Source organism: Cupressus sempervirens, chromosome 3, assembly GCF_028749045.1.
Source record: "Cupressus sempervirens isolate cs-2001-9-10 chromosome 3, ASM2874904v1, whole genome shotgun sequence".
NCBI lineage: Eukaryota > Viridiplantae > Streptophyta > Pinopsida > Cupressales > Cupressaceae > Cupressus > Cupressus sempervirens.
The window spans coordinates 50,721,842-50,742,855 of record NC_143120.1 but is presented as its reverse complement, the minus strand read 5'-3'; the positions used below and the strand labels follow the sequence as shown (position 1 = coordinate 50,742,855).

The following is a 21,014-nucleotide window of genomic DNA, read 5'->3' as shown; positions in this document are numbered from 1 at the left end:
CACAAAGAAGACCCCATGATACATCTAGACTAGGGTATGCCGAGCACCTATCATCTACCGAGGAAGGATAATCATCAAGGAGCGGAGAACAGAGGAATGCAAATCCAAAGATCACCAAACCTACATGTTATCATTGTGGAAAACCAGATCATACAACAAACATTTTCTGAAACAAAATTGGTAAGCAAAATTCTAAGCCTAAATTCAATGGATATTGTTTTAATTGTAAGAAGCAAGGATGACAAGCACATGAGTGTAGATCCAAAGTCAGCAATACACCAATTGCACATAGATTTGAAGGTCATTTCTACAATTGTTAGAAGTATGGCCATAGAGCTCAAGAATGAAGATCAAAGACAAAATCTAATTGGAAAACCAAGAAGCAAGGAAATGTATCTAAGCAAGCTAAATCATACACTTAGGATTACAACACATGTTACAATTGTCATTATCTAAGATATATATATATATGATTAAGTTTTATTATATTAATTATCTAATTAATGAATAAACATGTCACGTGAAGGGACATGTCTCTTCATCGCTTACTCTTTATTTCAATAAGAGGTCATTGTCATTTGTAAAACACATATCAATTACATGGTAGTGTCATTACACTTGCAATGATCCTCCAAACTTAATAAAACACAAGATTAGATTTATGAACATGAATAACTTTTGTCGTGCTGACATGGTTCAGCTACTCAAATTCCACAAGCACCTGGATTTTAAATGTGTTGCTCAAAAAAGAAACTGACAGATCAAGGCAAATAATTTGATTGATTAAATCAGTAAATTCTAACATCATTCGTCAATAAAGCTTACACTTTTATTGAATTTAATTGACAACAATGAAGTTTTTTAGAATCATGCTTACGATATTGACAGTGAGTTGTTACAGTTGAAAATAAAATCAAAATTTTAATAATTACAAATTGGACATTGTTAAAAGCTGTTACCAACACTCATTTAATGCTTAATAACACACAAAAATAGAATCATAATTTTGTTATGATCTACTCCTACAGTCCCCTTAATAAATTTTTGAATTATAATAAACTCCTAGCATATCTCTATATGCTAAAACTTTCATTCTCCACACCCAATGACTTAGTAAATATATGAACAATATTGTTGGTTGTGTTACAATTCAGCAGCTCTATTTCTTGTAACAAAATATATTCCCTTACAAATTACAGTTTTCTTGCCATGTAATTTTTTCTTGCATGACAAATATAATTCTATTTTGATAACTTGAAAGTTTTAAAAGCCATTAATAACACCCATTTGAAACTTAATAACAAACAAATATAGAATTGTAGTTTTGTTTAACCTACTCTTACAGTTCCACTTAATAAATTGTTGAAATTTTATGGACTCTTAGCATATCTCTATATGGCAAAACCTTCATTTTCTCCTAATGGCTTGGTAAATACATGAACAATATTGTTGGTCATGTTACAATGCAGCAGATGCACTCTTGTGATTGGGTCTATTCCCCTTACAAATTACTGATCGCTTGCAATATGCTTTTATCTTGCATGACAAATATGATTCTTTTGCCAACTTAATTGAAATTTGATGTCACAATTGATTGGAATAGGTCTTTTTTTGTGCCTCACTTCCATATTAAAGCATAACCTATTGTCGATTTTAAATTATTTGGATCACCTATGTAATTAAAATATGACCAACCTATAACCTCAACATTGAAAGAAATTGTAAATCTAATTCCAATTTCTATTGTATCATGTAGGTATGTAATCACTTTTGTGTTGCTTCCCAATGAGACTCAAGAGGACTAGCCAACAATTAGTGGTCAAATAATTTAAACTTATTAGTGTTTATCAAAAAAAAATACATTTACTTTAGTAGTATCGGTATTACTAGAAAATATTTTGTTTAAAGGAAGTACATACTTCTTGACAATGAAAGAGGGATTAAAAGGAAGTGCATATTTTGTTCAAATCAAAATAAATACAGAGCAAGGGTATCAAACAACCCTATCAATATCCACCAAGTGGCCAAAATGATGTGACAAACACAAAGTTAAATGACTCGTATCCATAATATTCCAATTTTGCATGTGATTAGTAGCCCATTTAGCAAGACAATCCACTAAACCATTCCACTCTCTAGGAATGTGAATGAAAGTCAAAAAATCCAAGGAAGCACACAAACTAAGAATCCGATTAACAACCAGAGCTAACTTTGAACAAACATTCTCAAAATGTTGTCGACTCAACATATGCACCACCATTTGTAAACCTGTCTCACAAATGACTATTTTCTATCAAAAAACACAAGCATGCTCCACAACATACAAAATAACAGTAGCCTCCATCACATTGTTAATATAAAGACCTTTATAAATGAAAATCATAAATAGACCAATCCCCAAACTATCTCTATTAGCTCCACCAAGGCCAACAGGACCTAGGTTTCCTCAAGAAAACCCATCTATATTGGTTTTAGGAATACCCTACAAAGGTGGAATCCATCTCCTCACCCTATTAATTTTCTTAAGAGGGTGTCCACATCTATTCCTCAAGAGCACCCTCTACTAAAGAGGAATATGAAGACAATTATAATAACTAACATCACTAGAATCCACAACTTCAGACAAATTACAATTAGCAAAGATAATTTCTCTAACAGACTGTATACTTTTCCACCATAGGTGATGAGCCTCCAACAAAACATCTTAAAATATCTGATGATTCCTCTCCAACCACACATGCTAGATAATAAAAAGAAGGGCCAAGAGTCCAAGCAACTTGAAGAAAATACATTTTCACAGTGTTACCCCATTGAAAGAACTAGTGAAAAGAAGGCACACGCTAGCAAGCTTAATTCCAAGCATTACACTAAAGGTGTCAAATATGTCTAGTGAAGGAGTATTGGAAAAAGAAATGAGAGCCCATTTTTGCACTATTATAGCACAAAACATGCCTTGAAGGGCCCTAAAATCCATGCCTACAAAGATTATCCCGAGTAAGACACCAATTCAAGGCTACAAGCCGCATAAAAAAATTACGCTTGGGAGTTGTGGGGTTGATCTTTCATCAATTTCAACAATATGGATTAACTTAAGTAGTAAGGATGGAATGTTAGGAAGAAATTTAAGTAATGTTATTTAAGGGTAACATTAGGGATCCTGTTAAGACTTTACATCTATGATTAGGTGAACTTAGCAAATAAAATATGTATAAAAAAATTATTCTCCAAACTTTGTATCAATTTGTCTTATCCTTTCGGGTTCCCTGGCAAGGAATTAAAAGTTTATTTTTGGCTTGAGTTAGCTCTTGTTCTAGAGCAGTATTCATTTCTATTAGATTTATAACTACTACATCAAATTCTTTAGAATTTGTATGCTGCTTTTCGATAGTTCTTCAATATTATCTAGGATTATCAACAACTGTTCTAACAGTTCTTCCTTCTTTGCAAATATGGATTCAAATTCTTCCTTACATCCTATATCTGATAGCTACTGGAAATCAAAGCTTCTTCCAATTATCTTTCTCTTCGGTACCTCTCCATATTCCTAAATCTACTCTCAAGTTGTTAAACTTTCCCTCTAGAGAAATGAGCCTATTGTTGGAAATGTGTGTAGTGGGGGGTGAATCAGTACTCAAAAATTATTTATAAATTAAGATTTTTAACAATGAATATGGAATTGTGATTCACATTAACCAATAGTAATGATTTCCTAGATTACTGATATGTTGTAATAGTAAAATAGTAAAACAAAATAACAACAAAATGTAAAAAAAATCCCACACATAACTAAGTGACTTTTGGTCTTGCAAAAACCTTTGGTTAGAATAAAAAGCTGCAATTGGGACAGTATCTAAAACTCTTCACTACAAATGAAAAGTTTATGTCTCTAATGTAAAGGTGGAGTAGGGTAGATCCTTGACGTGGAATGATACTTTTAAGGATATTACGACTATTAGAGAGTCTATTTGAGGTTTTTTTCAAACATGCCCCAAAATTAGTGTGATCACAGTTTGAGAAGGTGATTAACTTGTAGAGAATAGTGGGTCCTATAAGTACAAACTTGTTATAATTATAGTAGTGTCGATTGAATGGTACACCTCTTGGAACAATAACCAATCTACTTCTACAAGCATTTGATGTATGACTAGGATTTCTACAATTGTAACAAGCATGCTCAAAAGGTTTCTTACCTTGTATGCTAATAGGTTCCTTTGGATTTCGTAATAGGTTCTCTTCTCCCAATTTTGATGATTCTATAACTTAAAAAATTTTGACATGAATATGTCCTAGACCAGTCGTATCTCTATCTTCTTTGATTTTTTAGTTGCTCATCAACTTCTAGTGTGATAAGCTCAAACCTCTTGAGTCTCTCATTGACTTCTTTTTCAATTTCCAAATTGTTCCTCAAGCTTTCAACCTCTTGTCTCAAACTTCCAATTTTAGTGAGTATCTGCACATTACCATCAATTGTTTCACTTGCTTTTTCATTTAGGGTATTATTCACGTGTTACAACGTTTGAATGATAACATCCTTGTCTTTTCTTGGTCTTTCAACTTTTCACTTATCTATCTCAAGAATTTCTTTGGCACCTTTAGTTGTACTCATTATTTTTCACTCATTCTCAAGGTTCGACTGTCAAGCTCCTTTTTAGCTTGAATTATCTCTTCTTCCATGGCATTATTCCTTTCTATTAGATCTACAACTCCTACATCAGCTTCTTTAGAATTTGCACTACTTTTAAATAGTTCTTCTATATTATCTGGGCTTATCTACAGTTGTTCTAATGGTTCTATCCTCTTTGCAAATGAGGATTTCAAATTCTTCTTCAATTCCTATATCTGATAGTTAGTTGCATCTAGAGCTTCTTCCAATAATCTTTCCCTTCGGTACCTCTACATATTCTTAGATCTAGTCTCAAGCTGTTATTTACTTTACCTCTAGAGCACTGAGCCAATTTTCGAAAAGGTGTTTACTACATGGGGGGTGAATCAGTCCTCAAAAATTGTTTCTAAATTAAGCTTTTTAACAATAAATATGTAACTGTGATTTACATTAACCAATAGTAACCATTTCCTAGTTTACGAATATGTTATTACAATAAAATAGTAAAACAAAATAATAATAATAAACCATAAAACAATTAACACACACATCTAAGAAACTTCTGATCTTGCAGAAACCCTTGGTTAGAGAGAAAATCTACGGTTGGGACGGTACCCACAACTCTTCACCGGAGCCAAAAAGTTTGCTTGTATAATATAAAGGTGGAGTAAGGTGGTTTTTTTATGTGGAGTAATTCTCTTAAGGATCTTGTGAATGTTGGAGAGTCTATTTGAGGTTTGTTTCAAACATGTCTTAGAATCAGTGAATAGTGATAAGAGAGTTTGATCTAGATGTGATCACAGTTTGAGAAGGTGATTGACTTGTAGCAAGTAGTTGATCCTACAAGTACTTGACCATTGACTATGGTGTAAGAATGAGAATAGTTGGATCTAGTTTATTAATGAGCTTCGCTTTGTTTTGTGAATAGTTTACTATTCTCTGCTTAATAGGGCCAACAACATAAAGGGAAGCTGAACTGCCCCAATAATAATTCTAATTTGGTTTTGGACTAATTTTGACATAGTATTTTTGTTTTTTTATAATTGATCAAACAATTTACACTGGTATAAAGGTACATGTGTTTCATCTCTTCATCCATCACCACTCACACAAACATTCCCACATCCCATTCCTTGTTACATAATTTTTCTTATAGATTTTCTTTTATAAACCAACAACTATGCTATAATGCACTAATCGTAGTCCATTCATTTTGGACCTTGGCATCCATGTTTCTAACTTGATCCAATCTAATGACATGTAAATTTCATCTTTCACCAAGCAAAATCAAGGTCCCTAAAACTTGGCATTTATCATGTATACACAAGAAGTTCTAAATATCATTTTTACTTGTGTGATAAAATTAACTCATTATATGCCTATTCTTTTTTCTTTACAAGTCTATTCGGGGCATGCATGCTTACAAGCACTATTCAGAGATCATGTTTGGTCTATTACATTACATCAACTCAATTTTTTTTCATCTACATAAATATTGATATTTTTATGAATCATTGTGAGACTCGTGTATATTAGAATAATATTTATTTTGGGATCAACTTGCCACTTAAAGTTCCAAGAAAAGTGGAATTATGAAATTTTTTTACCAATGTTAATTCTAATTTGTTTTTGGGCTAATTTTGACATAGTATCTTAGTTTTAATATGATCTATCAAACAAATTACACTAGTGTAAAGGTGTATGCGTTTCATCTCTTCATTCATCACCACTTATACAAACATCCCATTTCTTGTTACATTTTTTTATTATAGATTTTCCATTATAAATAACCAACTATGCTATAATTACACTAATCATAGACCATTCATTTTGCACCTTTGCATCCATGACTAACTAGTCAATACAATGAAATGCAGATTTTATCTTTCACCAAACAAAATCAAGGTCCCTAAAACTTTAAATTTTAAGTTCAAGTTTTACTAACTTCCACCTATTTTACTTATGATTATGAACATATTTTATATTCATTTTCATGATTTATTACTTCATGGTTTTGATTTATTCAATATTCATTAATTAACATTAACGTTGAATCTATAAATCATATGCAAAATAATGGAACCATTCTAGGAATATTTTTGTTGAAGCACATGAAATGCTCTTAGTTTGCATCAAATTTATCTAGGTCATTCGCAAGATAATGATTGTTGTTTTTAACTTTATTTCATGATCAAAACATCTCATCTAAATAAAGGGGATGTAGGAGAAATACAACCCTTGTGATCCATCAATCCCCATAAGGTATTTTATAATATAATCGTTTATTAAATATGAGAAAATACTACAGATACACTAACTTTTTCTAAAAACTTACAATCATTCCAATCGATTCTACAATATTGAAAACATTTTTACACTTTGTATCAATACTCTAGAACACATGATTGGTCCCAGACAACATGTTCATGAGTAATTGCTTTGGAGCAAATAAGTTATCAACATTATGACATTTATTTCAATACCATCATTGAATAAAATATGAGAAATACCTATAGTATCAATATTCAATTCCTTATCATAGTCTCAAAGCTAAGTGCCTAAACCTTCTCATTTCCATTGAAACTATTAGAGGTTTAATTCCCTTCTAAAATAACGTTGACATACAACTTTAAATTTTGATTTTAGCAATTTTAGAATATTAAGAGACTTTCACCAATAAATTTAACAATCATTTATAGTGACAAGACTATTCTATTAAAAAGTGGTTCCATAATTCATTGGTAAAACACCCCAAAAACAAATGGGCAGTCCTAAAGCAAGTTATTTTTTGACCATCAAAAGTCTAGTATGAGGGTCCCTAGTTCTACTATCAATAATAGTAATTTTTTATAGACTAGATATAACTCAAACATACCACCCATTTGCTACTAAAATATTCCATGGTTGAACTACTAACCCTTTTTGTAACTTATCCATCATTGATATAGGAGTAGTTATTGTCCAATACACCAAACTACATATAGATGTTTGAATATAATCTACATATCATAATTTTCAATATTTTGAACCATTATCTAGCATAGAACAATTTTGTAGAAAAACTACACCAATATTAGAGAGTCTGCATACACTCCACATTATTGACAAATTCCTAGGCTTGCATCCATTTGTTACTAGGGTTCATAGAATGACCGCCAGAACCAAATCCACAGAGAATGAATGGATTTGCAAAATAACATGCCCCACTTTAATTTGATTTCCTTCATAGTTTTATTTTTTGGGACAAAAACTCTAGGGTTGAAGCAGTCAAATATTGCTTGCAATATTAATGGGCCCTTGGTCTACAGATGAAGTTGAAAGGTTCTCAACGAACCCATCAGGGCGTTATTGTATTCAGATTTGAATGAGTGTAAAGTTTTATTTGTTCTTTGCACCAATTTCGTATGTTCAAAGAAGATGGAGAATGAATATAAAGCTATATAATTTGAGAAACTACAACAAAATAGTAAAAATAAATATTGAAGAATAAGAAATTAATTAAAATAAGACGTTTAACAAATCACTTTTAAGATTGAAAAATCAAGATAGATTTTGAAGAGTTTTTTTTTTTCTATATTACCTTGCTTGAGTGGTGATAGTATTATTGTGATTATTAAAGTTATATTTAGACTATTATGATTATAGACTCGTATCTTTCTTCAATGTATTATCTTATTTGTAACCTCATATATATATATATATATATAAAACTTCAGACTAAGATTACTGATCACACTTTAATACATTTCCCATGTTTAAAAAATAAAACACAAAAATTAATAAATAAACAAATGTAAACATGTCAAGAATCCCCCTGTAATATGAAGTTTCCAATGAACTGCCAATGTCGGTAATTATTGTGATGCAAATGCTGCGAATTTCAAATCATAACGATATATGGCTGCATGTGAGATATTTTATATTTAATAAGAAATCACACCCACATTCCGATAAACCATAAATCATACCCATATTCCAATAAACACGTGTCAAAGGAAGTAAAACCGAATAACTCATACCACTCTTTATAATTAATTGGAAAAATTCAAATTTCATTTGCGACATTATCTACAAATGTTAATCCCTCTTATTTCACAAAGCTCTCGAATCTTTTTCAATACATGTCTCACAAAAATATATATATACTGCAAACAAAAAGAAAATAGAATTAAATAACACAAACTAAAATATGCAAAATGAGACACTTTTCCCGCCTGCATTAAAATCTACTCATTTTGAGCAGGTACAAGGTACACTAAGTTTTGTCGAATTCTACCTAAAGAATCCTCTCTGCAAATGCGCAATGATGGCTTGCAGGTCTTAATTACGAGCAAGCTAAAGTATAGCAAGCCTACTCAATGGCGGTACAAACTTGGCTAAGTTAATCACTCGATCTAGACGCAACTTGCACTGCATGAGTACTGTGCGCTCATATTGAATAGACATTAGTAAAGTATGCTTTCACGCACACAAACACCCAGATTTTCATAGCTTCTTCATTCTACTAAATAGTGTTCACAAGGAATAAGGGATGTTTGATCAACATAAATATAACTATTCTTTTTCCTAATTATTATTTGTGGTTTGTACTTTTACTCGACATATCCTGAAGCTTTACGAAATCTCAAAATTTCTCTAACTTCGGAAATAAAGATAAAATGTAGTTTGGAAACTCAACATCTTCCCAGTTGATGAGGCCAAAATATAGATATAGATATTCTTATAAATGCTCATTTGGAAATCTTAGGTTGAAATCTAAGTACTGTGAATTGATATAGTCTGGGTCTATCTGTGTGTAAGAATCTTTAAATTTCAAAATGTTCGCACCTCGGTAGAAAAACAGAAAGTAATTTGTCGTTTGATTAAGATTACAAACCAGAGGGAAAAGGGGATTCCTTACCTGGGCTTCGCGGACTCGTACATTTTCCCGGCGGGCGAGAAAATGATTAGGCCGACTTCCGCATCGCATAGAAGTGAAAGCTCGTTAGCCTTCTTCAACAGTCCGCCCTTGCGTTTGGAGAATGTAACCCTTCGATTAACAGGGTTCTGAATCTTTTCCAGATGCACCTTTCCCCTCGCCATTCTCTTCTCCTCAATTCGTCTGCTGCAGAGCGCAAGAAAGAGGGTTCCCACGAGCAAAGGCTCTCCACCACTCAAATCACAATGTGAGACACATTACGCACGTTTCTATTATTAAAGTGAACATCGTACTTATAAACCTAGGTACACAACTCAGACTGGAAACCTGCACATTTTAACACAGAATGTCCTCCTATCATTAATTGCACATTTTAATCTCGTGCTTGCTGGCTTGCTTCGCTTTAAGGACGTTAATCTCTTCTCTTCAATTCGTTGGCGCGGAGGGCGAGAAAGAGTGTTCGCACAAGCAAAGGCTCTCCACCACTCATATCCACCATATGAGAAGGTACGCGCATTTGTATTTAAATAAAGTGGTCCTCGTACTTTTTAAACCTAGTAAACAACTCGGACTTGCTTCGCTTTAACGAATGACGTGCCCTTGGCTGAAATCGGCTCGATGGATGATACTACTTATGGTACAATATTATTTTGGACCAAAGAGGAAAGCATGGTCGTCAGCATCTGGCGGACAATGTGTGAAGTGAAAATTTTGACAGATTCCTCTGGCAACGGCTATAAGGTTAACCATTTTGTTTGCCCTGCCTATGCAGATGGCTAGGCCTCCTAACATGCCCGTACACGCACCGCCCGTCATCTCGTCATTCCACTTCCCTATTTTTATAATATGAATATGTTAATGATTTTTTAAATATTTTATATGAATGTTTAGAAATATTTAATAATATTTATATGTCCATATATTAATATTTGATATAATTACTTATAAGAAAATATTAATATTTAATAATAAGATAATATTGAAGTAAATAAAATATTTATTTATTTATTTATTTATTTATTTTTATTTTTATTTTATTTTTTTCAAATAGATGTATTCAAGATGTGTATAAGAGTATTTATTTTAGAAATTAGATTTGATCTTTAGTTTATTTCTTAGATTTATCTTTTAGAAGTATTTGTTTATTTATTAGAATCTAACTTTAATTATGTAATTTAACTTTCTTGTGACTATTGTGCTAAATCATTTTCTTTTTAGTTGATTTTGTAATTATAGGCTCAATCCTTGGTTCAATTTATACACCATTCATTTTAGTCATTACCACTAAAATTATGGAAATTATCTCTACCAAGTATAAACCATTAAATACTATAACCATTTTTTATGTGAAAATATGTCAAGAACATTAATGTAGATTAAACGTATTCACTAGTTTGAAATCATTCATTTAATATTTTTTAACATTTCTACATTATTACTAGATCAAGTTTCATGTCAGTTATCACAATAATTCTAAAATATATCAATTTATGTTAAAAATATATATAAAGATAATAATTTTAATTTTAACTTTTAAATAATTATATTATAATATATTAAACTTATAACTATAACATTATAATATAATTAATATATTGTAATATAATTATTTAATAATTTAAATTAACTATATAACTATAAAATATATACAAATTATAAATAAACTTTAAAAAATTGTTATTTAATACATATAAATACAAATAGTTTTTTTTTTTTTTAAATCATTCTTAGTTCCATTAATAATATTAATAATATATCAAAAAGCATTACTAAATAGTAAAAATTAAAAATACGGAAGTGGAAGGATGATATGATAGGAACAGGGCGGTGTGTGTACGGGCATGGTAGGAGGCCTAGCCATCGGCATAGGCAAGGCAAACAAAATAGTTTACCCTTTAGCCATTGTCGATTCCTCTGTCCTTCCGCGATTTCATCAATGATGGGTGTAGGTCCCACCTTTTCCATCTATGTAAAAGGTTAATGTAAATTGAGGACATGTATTTGAGTTCTTTATTTTGGTTGGCATTGAAAAGGAAGAAAAGGTGGGGAAAACACTTCCTAAAATATGTCAGTCAGAAATTTTAACAATAAGAGTTTTTGTCAATAATTAGAAAAAGAAGGAAAATAGAGATTCATAGATAGAAAATTCGAGGTCTAGAAACACATTGTTGGCCCAAGCTAGTTGTAAGGAAAAACTTGTCAGGCCAAAAAACACATGGATGAAGCAAAATGAGAAATGGATGTGAAAATGGGATATCAACATCCATACTTGCCCGGATAACATTAAAGAAATAAAAGAGTTTGTCATGAAAAAATTTTGCAATATTCTATGGACAAGACACATAGGGCGAAAAAAAGCTTATTATATTAAAGAATTTAACCCCACTTCTAGTCATGATGAAAAGGCCTATATAAGAGCACCTATTAATTGGAAAGCAAAAATGTTGATGGCACAACTCAGAACTAGTTCACATGGCTGCGGTGTGAAACTGGTAGATGGCAAGTTCCAAAGGAAGAGTGGGCAGACAGAATGTGTTTATTATGTAATATGGGAGCAGTTGAGACAGAGCAACACTTTGTTATGGATTGCCTAGCATATAGTGACATCAGATCTGGTTATATAGAGATATTGTAGAACAAAGACTTCAACTATTTATTCGAGGAAGATCAAGTGAAGAGAGCAGCAACTTTGATCATCAAACTTCAGAAAAGGAGAGACAAGTTAACCAAAACTTTGTAACTAGATTAGTTTCGCTCCTGCCTTAGGGGGGTGATCGTGTGGGTCTCATAGGCTAGTTTAGTCTCGTGGATGTCATTAAAATCTATCATATCATATCATATCAAGAGAGAGCTAAGAGAGAATGATATGTTATTATAAGGACAAGTAAAGGAAGATTGATAGAGAGAGTTAAAGGGAATTTTAAAAATATTAATAATTATATTATTTTAAAAATATATAAATAGCTATAAAAATTATATTAATTAAAAGTTGAAATATTTAATTTAAAAAAACAAATTGTTGATTACTTAATTCAAACTAACAAAAGATCTAGTAAGTTTGAGGGGTAGTATTAGTTTTATAATTTGTAAAATGGTATTAAAAAAAACTAGAGCAAGATTGTAAAATAGTAGCTAGTAAAACATAGTGTAAACTTAATGAAATAACATTTTATAATTGCCAAAAATAAACATTAATGTAAAACTAATAAATATAAAACATTTAACTCTATATTTTAACTTGGTAAGAAGAATAAATTGTGAAAAAAATGATTACCTTTCTGAAAAATCTAATCAACTTGTCACAAATGTGGAAAAGATAAAGTTGTAATCAAGTCATTCATTAGTGCATGATAGAGTTGTTAGAAAATATTTGTATTTTTGTCGAAGAAAATTGAATTTTCTCCTTACCAAAAATAGTATGGTCCAATAGAATGAATGAAAAATGTGATTTATACAATAATGAAAAATTACAAAAAGATATAAACATTTGAAGTTTCTTTTAATCATTGAGTTATATGAGTTGATTGGTCAATTGAATTGAAAAATTGAATTGAATGAAAGCAATAGTATCCTTATAGGAACTAATAAGAAGAAAACAAACATGTGTAAATATTATATCATATAATATAGAGTATGTTGCTTAAAAAACATTTTAGGAGAATTCCACACAGTTTAAGGGGTTCATTTGTTTGCAAGAATTGAATTAGAATTGAAATCAACAAATTTTCTAAAATTTCTAATTCTCAGTTTGGGTGCGCCAAATCAGAATTGGGAATTAGAATTCACATTCACATTTTGGACCTAAAATGAGAATTTGATATTCCACCTCAGGAGATGGAATTGGAATTAACCATTCCAATTATCATTTTACTTTTAAATATTTGATATAATTTTCAAGTCTAGTTAATCATGTGATTTGGTGTATTTTTAGTGTAGCACGCTTCCTCAACATCCCACATCGGATCAATCCATAGGAACATTTTGACTCACCCAACTCGGCCCCCATGTCCACGGCCCCCACATCCATGCAATTAGAGGTCTATGCAACAAGCTCACTAACACCCACACCTCCTTTATTGCACCCAGTGACATTCATCTGTGCAACATTTTAGATTCACACGTTTAGTAACCTGTACCAACCTGTGGTCACATGACATTCCTCCTCTAAATTAAGCCTAAGCATGAGAGTATGAAATTAAGCTCAATCACGCCATCAACTTCCAATAAAGATCTTGATCGTAGCCAATCGTGCCTACACTTGATCGATAATATTGACAGTGGGAACATTCCACATAGTACCTAGACGCAGTGAGTAGGTCTACATACCCATCCACAACACATACGATGCATTTGTATACCCTACTTGAGTTCGATATTCCTTGCATGAGTTTGAACTCTGAATTGTACAAGCATTGATGGCAACACAACATGTCATAGCATAATGAAACTTTGAATTTAGCCTTGAGAACTCCCTCTGTCAATATGAGCTCTTCCTTTTAGTAGATTATGACTGCAACAACTGCTACCAAGTTCATTCAGGACTTTGTCCCTCTTTCAACAAAATTTTTCTTTAGGAAATTTCTCCCTCTTTGGTTCCTTACTTTATTCCGGTTCCAAAAATTTCTCAAAGATATGACAGTAAACTTCTCCCTCTTTGACAACACATGCCAAAGGTAATAATTCTATAAATACCAATATACCTTAAGTACTAATTAATCTGCAATATACCTTTGCAAATTCTGCACCAACTAATTGATCTTCAACAGGTTCTAGTTGATGCATTCACTAAACTTTATTTAGTGAATTTCAAATAGGTGAATGACCCCTAGCTTACCTCTTAGATACAAAAATGCATCCTTAGGTAATGGCTTGGTGAATATGTCCGCAATCTATTCCTTTGTATTAACATATTCTAATCTAAATTCTCTATCTTGCACTAATTCTCTTAAGAATTGATATTTTATAGCAATGTGCTTTGTTTTGGAATGCATTACTAGATTCTTTGATATGTTAATTGCACTGGTGTTATTGCAATATATGACTATTGGATCTTTGACCTCTACCTTCATTCCTTCAAATAGTTGTTTGAACCAAACAATGTTAGAATAATTGATTGTTGCTACCACATATTCTGCCTCTATTGTGGATTGACATGTACAATTCTGCTTCTTGCTTGTCCAAGATACTAGTTTTTTACCAAGAAAGATTGCTCCACCACTAATGTTTTTTATGTCATCAAGACTTCATGTCCAATCATCATTAGTAAATACGTTCAAGTCCAAATTGCCTCAAAGTTTATACCATATAAACCATTGTCTTTAGTGCCTTTTAGATATCTCATGATTCTCTTGATTTCCATCATGTAATTTTCCTTAGGATTTGTTGAGAATTTTGCCACTATTCCTATTGCTAGAGCAATATCAGGCCTTGTGCGTACTACATACTGTAATTTTCCAATCATTGATATGTATGTGGTCTGATCTACTTCTTTAGAATCATCATTTTTGGAGAGCTTATGTCCAGTAGACATAGGCATTCCAACTGGTCTTGAATCTTCCATTCTAAATTTCTTTAGTATCTCCTTGATATACTTAGATTAAGTAATGTAGATACCATTTTTGTACTATTGTATCTGCAATCCAACAAAGAATTTTATCTCACCAAACATGGACATCTCAAATTTTTTACCCATTTCTTTTAAAAATGCTTTGCACAAGTCATCATTTCCTATAAATAGAGTATCATCAACAAATATTTCTGCCAACACAATCTTTTTATCTGGTCCTTCCTTGATATACAGACTACTATTATCATTTGTTCTTTGAAAACCAATTTGTACCAATTAATTATGAAGTCTTTCATACCAAACTTTGGGAGCTTTCTTGCAACCATATAATGCTTTGTGTAACTTACAAACTATGTCTCTTTTGCTAGGATCTACAAAACCTTCTAGTTTTTCAATATAGACTTCTTCATCAAGAATTCTATTCAAGAATGTAGATTTTACATCCATTTGATATACTTTAAATCCTCTATGGGTTGCATATGCTAATAAGGCTCTAACACCTTCTAGTCTTGCCACAGGAGCAAAAGTCTCACCATAGTCAATACTTTCTTCTTGAGAATAACCTTTCACACCAATCTTGCTTTGTTTCTTGAAATTTTTCCATCTTCATTTAGCTTATTTCTTAATACCCTCTTTGTACTAATTACATTTTTATCCTTGGGTCTAGGAACAAGAGTCCAAGTCTTGTTCTTTTCTATTGGTTCCATCTCTTCGTTCATTGCTTCAATCTAGCTTTCATTTTCTAGAGCATCCTTAACAGTTCTAGGTTCAAATTCATCAAGTAAACTTGTACGCTTTAATTTGCCTCTTTTCATTGTTCCATCTAATTCGTCTCCAATGATCAAAAGCCCTGATACCAATTGTTGGAAATATAAGAGGAGTAACTGAGAGGGGAGGGGTGAATCAGTTACTACTAAAATAAATCCCAGATCCCTTAGCTGTTCGTACAAAAATGCAAACTGAAAAGCTGAATACTTTTGAAGCTTGGTAAACACACATAAAATGTTGTAACTCAATAATGATTGAATTAGCTCAGTAAATGCTTAACATATAAACTTTTAGATATTGTCTATGATTACCATTAGTTTAATTGAGTTGAAAATATATAAAAGAAAATAACATGAACGCATATGACACCAAGATTTAATGTGGAAACCCAATTTGGAAAAAATCACCAATTGCAACTAGTTATTATTTTTTACTCTTCTAAAGTGAGCCCTATTAGGAGTCAACCTTGTTAAAGGTTACAAAATACACTATTAGGTGTGACCCTGTTAGAGGATTTAATCACCCTGTTAGGCATGGCCTTGTTAGAGGTCTTGAGACAATTCAATAAAATATCCACCTCGTTAGAGGATTTGAAAATAGCTGTTAAGCCAACTTTGTTAAGAGATTTAGATCACTACTACAATGGTTAGAAAGTAGCAATGAGATGACCTAATTTGAATGCAACTAATTTGTTGATTATAGATCTCTATTCTGGCTTGTACTTGATCCTTTCTAATCAAATATAGCTTTGCTGCTCCATAAGGATATTATGCTTATCCTTCAAATTTGTTTCCTCTTTTCATCACTAAATTTTCAATAACATCTTCCTACCTTACACTTTGAAATCACAACTTGACCTTTTACTTATATCTTCCACTTTGTCAAGTTGACTCCAATACAACTCAGAATAATTAATATTCATCACCATAGTCAGCTGAAATTAATAGATAAATTAATTAAGCTTAATATACCAAAATAAAAAAATCCTTTGATAGCCAACCTAGCTTGGTAGATTCCAATTTTATTTAACTATACCACACTCGGTAGATTTTGCTTTAGTTCTTCAACCCAATAGGCATTATCACATATAAGTTCATTGGTCAATGAGATACATCCTTTTCCTTTTATGCAACAAGGTTCATTTTTTCCAAATCTCACACTACCACAATCATAATATTCCATGTGCTCAAACTTTGTTTTGTCTCCAGTCATATTACGTGAGCAACCACTATTAATAATCCATGTGTCATTTTTTCTAATATGAGAGATAAATGTCATTTTATCTCCTTCATCATTAGATTCATCTTTTAAAATAATATATACCATTTCATCTTCACTGTCATCAGAATCTTTGGCCATAAAACAAGATTTCTTACCTTTTTCCTTGTAGTCTTTGTAGTTTTTAAATTCTTTCTTGCTTTTGTACTTGTTGGGAATCAAAATCAAAGCCCTGATTTTGAGTACCATTGAAAAATGAAGCTCTATAAGAACTTTTTGATGCATGTGTACCCGACTGTACTTGTCAAGCCAAAGATGTGTTTAATGTTTCTAACACCTTGAATTCAGTGCATCTATGTGTTTCGAGAAGATAAATTTCCATTCCAAGCCATTTTGTGAAGTTTTGTTTTGAGAAATTTCCAATTCTGCATTTTTTGCCTGTGTGAAACAATGATAGGAGGTTGTGTTTGCAATTGAATATCTTGCACCCAGTAATGTTTCATGACTCTTGCACCCAGTAATGTTTTATGACTCACCACATTGGGAGTGTTTAGTGTCTATACTAGAGAGCTTATGTTTTAGATTTCGACTCGTTTGAATCCATTTGACTAGGTTTTGAATCCCTCAAACTTGGTCATTTATTGATGTCAAACTGATGCAATTTGTTCTAAATTCTAGGAAGCCCTATTTGACTTGCTATAATTTTGACCCAGTTGACTGGATTGAGAAAATTCCTTTTGTATTGCATTTTACAGGTCAAAGACTTACTATTTTTCAATTTTGAGCTTATGATGAATCCATTTGATCAGTTTTTGAACGTGATTCAAAATGCAATTTGTAACTTTTTACTGGTGTTAATAAATGTAGATTTGTCAATACCCCTATTTGTGATGTCATATCTCAACATCTGTGATAGGTGAGATTGAATGGATTGTACCACTATGTTCCTCTCTAAAAATACCTTAAGTGTGCCAGTTTGTAAGTATTGATGAATCCATCTACATATTATCTCAGGTCCATTCCATTTGCAAAAAATGCTTTTCTATCATTGTTTCCAGTCTACAAACCTGAGTAGCCTACTTTGACCACTCGCCATTTGCACCTAATTACTCTTCATGAGCCCTAATCTCATATTCATGTTGTCGTCATCACAGTGAACTAATACCCCAATTTTTGTTTCCCCAAGTGTCAGTTTGCCCAGTTTTCAAAGTCATATCTGAATCTACTTTATGGTTTTCTGACATGCTTATTTGTAGGTGATTTTAAGTAAGCAACTTTGGAGGTTGATATATTTTGACCCTGATGTCCTCATGTGATGAGATTTGGCAAGCTTGTTGAATATGTCAGAGAGATAGGATATCCAAAGTTTCAGAGCTCGACTAGGTGTTTATGTTAGTTTTCAAAAAAAACTAGCTGATAGGTCCTATTAGTAGAAAATCCCAGTTTGCAGATAAGATGTGAAATGAGTTTTAATGGCAAAGTAATGCTTGAATTTGTTTCCAGTAAGTATTAGGAAATTAATGGATCAATTTGAGACATCAGTTGTTTGAAAATTATTATTTTTTTAGTTGGACCCACTGTGGGGCCCCACTGATTTCATCAGAACAACAACATGCTATGAAGGACGAAATGTCTCGAAAGGTTAGAATGACTATGATCACCAAGCTTGCATTCATTTTACACATATTATAATTAAAATCCAATGAGTGAAAAATTGCTCACACACTAGAGTACAAAGCAAAATGTTGTGATGAATCCTTATGGCGCAAACAAATGTGTTCAAATTGATGGTTGTTAGCCTTTTTGAAAGGAAATTGGTTCAAATTGGGTGCTCTAAAAGAATTAGTTAAGCCACATTAAATGGATGGCTAGTCAATTGTGAGAAAGTTTTTACATCGAAGGAGTTTTCTTTTTCTTTTTATTTGGGCTGAGGCCTTCAGTGAGTTTGAATGTACAAATTTGGGAAAGTAAAATATTGAGCTTTGAGTTATGACTATATGAAGGTTCCCAGTTATGAGTGCTTGACAACTTTGGGGAACTTGTATGTATCCAAGAAATAGAATTGTACTTCCACAGGCTAGATTCTATCCTACTAAAGGGAGGGGCAACCTTTTCTCTATGATTTTTTTTCATCCAATTAAGTGAGCCTTATGCGTATAAAGTTTGAAAATTTATTTTAAAATCTCATTGGTTTGCAAAAGCATGAAGTCTATTCTTACTTGGTACAAATTAAACATGGATCATGCTACCTTTGTTGGAAATATTCAAGATATGACAAGTTACTGAGAGGGGAGGGGTGAATCAGTAACTTCTAAAATTTCAACAATAAAACTGCATACTGATATATTCATCATTCATCCAGGTAATCTACTGTAAGCATGAAACAAAATCATTTGGAACACTTGAACACACAGATTTGGTGACCCAGAAACCTTCCAAATAGAAAGTAAAACTGGGGTGGGGATGAAACCTACAAAGCTTCGTTACTGCAGTATGAAGTTGGCCGATTAAGACTTACAATGACCACTTCTGGTGATCTTCCCTGTTAGAATGAAACAGTGGATCTGATTACAACTGATTGCTGATAATATCCGCTATGCTCTGATTCACCTTGATGTGATAGATAAAAATTTTCTGCTCCAAAACTCGACATTGCTGAATATCTTCACAACTCAGCACACATACTTTCGCACGCATGTATTTCTTTCGCACCTTCACACTTTCACACTTTCACATTTTCACACTTTCATACTTTCATTCATTCCTTTTGTTCCTGTTTCTTCATTTTTCATTACATTTGAGTGATTGCATATATATGCCATCAAAATAAACAATGCATGCAAGGTCGGCCAAAACAACAAGTGCAAATCTCTATACAACGTCGGCCCAAGGTAAAAAACTCGGGTTCACTGAACTGACTCAGTGTCCTTCTGATACTCGGCGTCCACTGCGTTACTCGGCATCGTCATGCACTCGGTAGAAGTGAATGCACGGTTCATACTAAACACTTCGAGTAGTTCTGAACTCGGTAACCACTGGAGACTCGGTAGAAGAGATGTCACTCGGTGAATACTTCTATCTGAACTGTAGCTCGGTGATCAAAGGAAACACTCGATGGAACCTTGTGACTCAGTGATAGTTGGTTTCCTTGATAACCGTCTGAGCTCGGTAAAATTAATTTCCTTGATAACCGTCTGAGCTCGGTTATCACGAAGTTCTCGGTCAATACTAAGTACATCTTCACTCGGTAAAATTGATTCCTTTCTTTACCTCGAATACTCGGTAAACACTGGCTGCTTTTGTTCGCCTTGATCACTCGGTAAACACTGACTTCTTTGTTCACCTTGATCACTCGGTAAACTCTGATAACTAGGTAAAGCTTGGCTTCCGGTGAGAGCTCGGTAAGCATTCAGAATCCAATAAGTGTTCTAACTAATGACAAAAATGTATCATAATGCCAACAATCTCCCCCTTTGGCATTAGTGACAAAAACACTTATGAGACAAAATTTATCTGACATGCTGATGACTAACTCTGAATATACATAGCTTCGTTATATACAACTCCCCCATAGAATGTACATACAGTGTTTACATGAGCTGTATATCTCTTTCTTTGTACAATTTCTCTGAAAACACTTATTCACCCATAGCATACATATCCAACAATAATCTCCCCCTTTTTGACAATAATGCCAAAGAATAAAAGAATATATATACTTATATAGAAACACCAAAATGAGAGATGAACTCTGAATGTACCTGAAGAATAAGCTGGAGAGTTTTATCCCAATTCTCTTGCAAAATTTTGCAGGTGGAAAGAGCTACTTGAACTTCAGCCGAAAGTTCAATCACATGGTTTGCAATGGAGAAGTTATTATCATGGATTAATGTCTTTGAATGTGCAATGTGCTTCTGCATTGAATCCATGATGGGAAGGAT

The 21,014-nt window shown here is 32.5% G+C and overlaps 1 protein-coding gene across 4 annotated transcripts in view; it reads right to left on the bottom strand.

The window, feature by feature from the left end:
• LOC149564737 (MADS-box transcription factor 14-like) overlaps nt 1–10,091 on the bottom strand; it is a 162,819-nt gene extending 152,728 nt beyond the window's left edge. Inside the window, exon 1 of one of the 4 annotated variants that reach the window (XR_016361910.1) lies at nt 9,504–10,091. Coding sequence is in view for 2 of the 4 variants with exons in the window: in XM_089818305.1 (XP_089674431.1) it covers nt 9,504–9,685 (182 nt within the window). In the remaining 2 variants the exon portion in view is untranslated. The remainder of the gene's footprint in view (nt 1–9,503) is intronic. The other 3 variants (XR_016361909.1, XM_089818305.1, XM_089818304.1) reach the window with 3 other exon arrangements.
• Nucleotides 10,092–21,014: the final 10,923 nt, after the last annotated feature.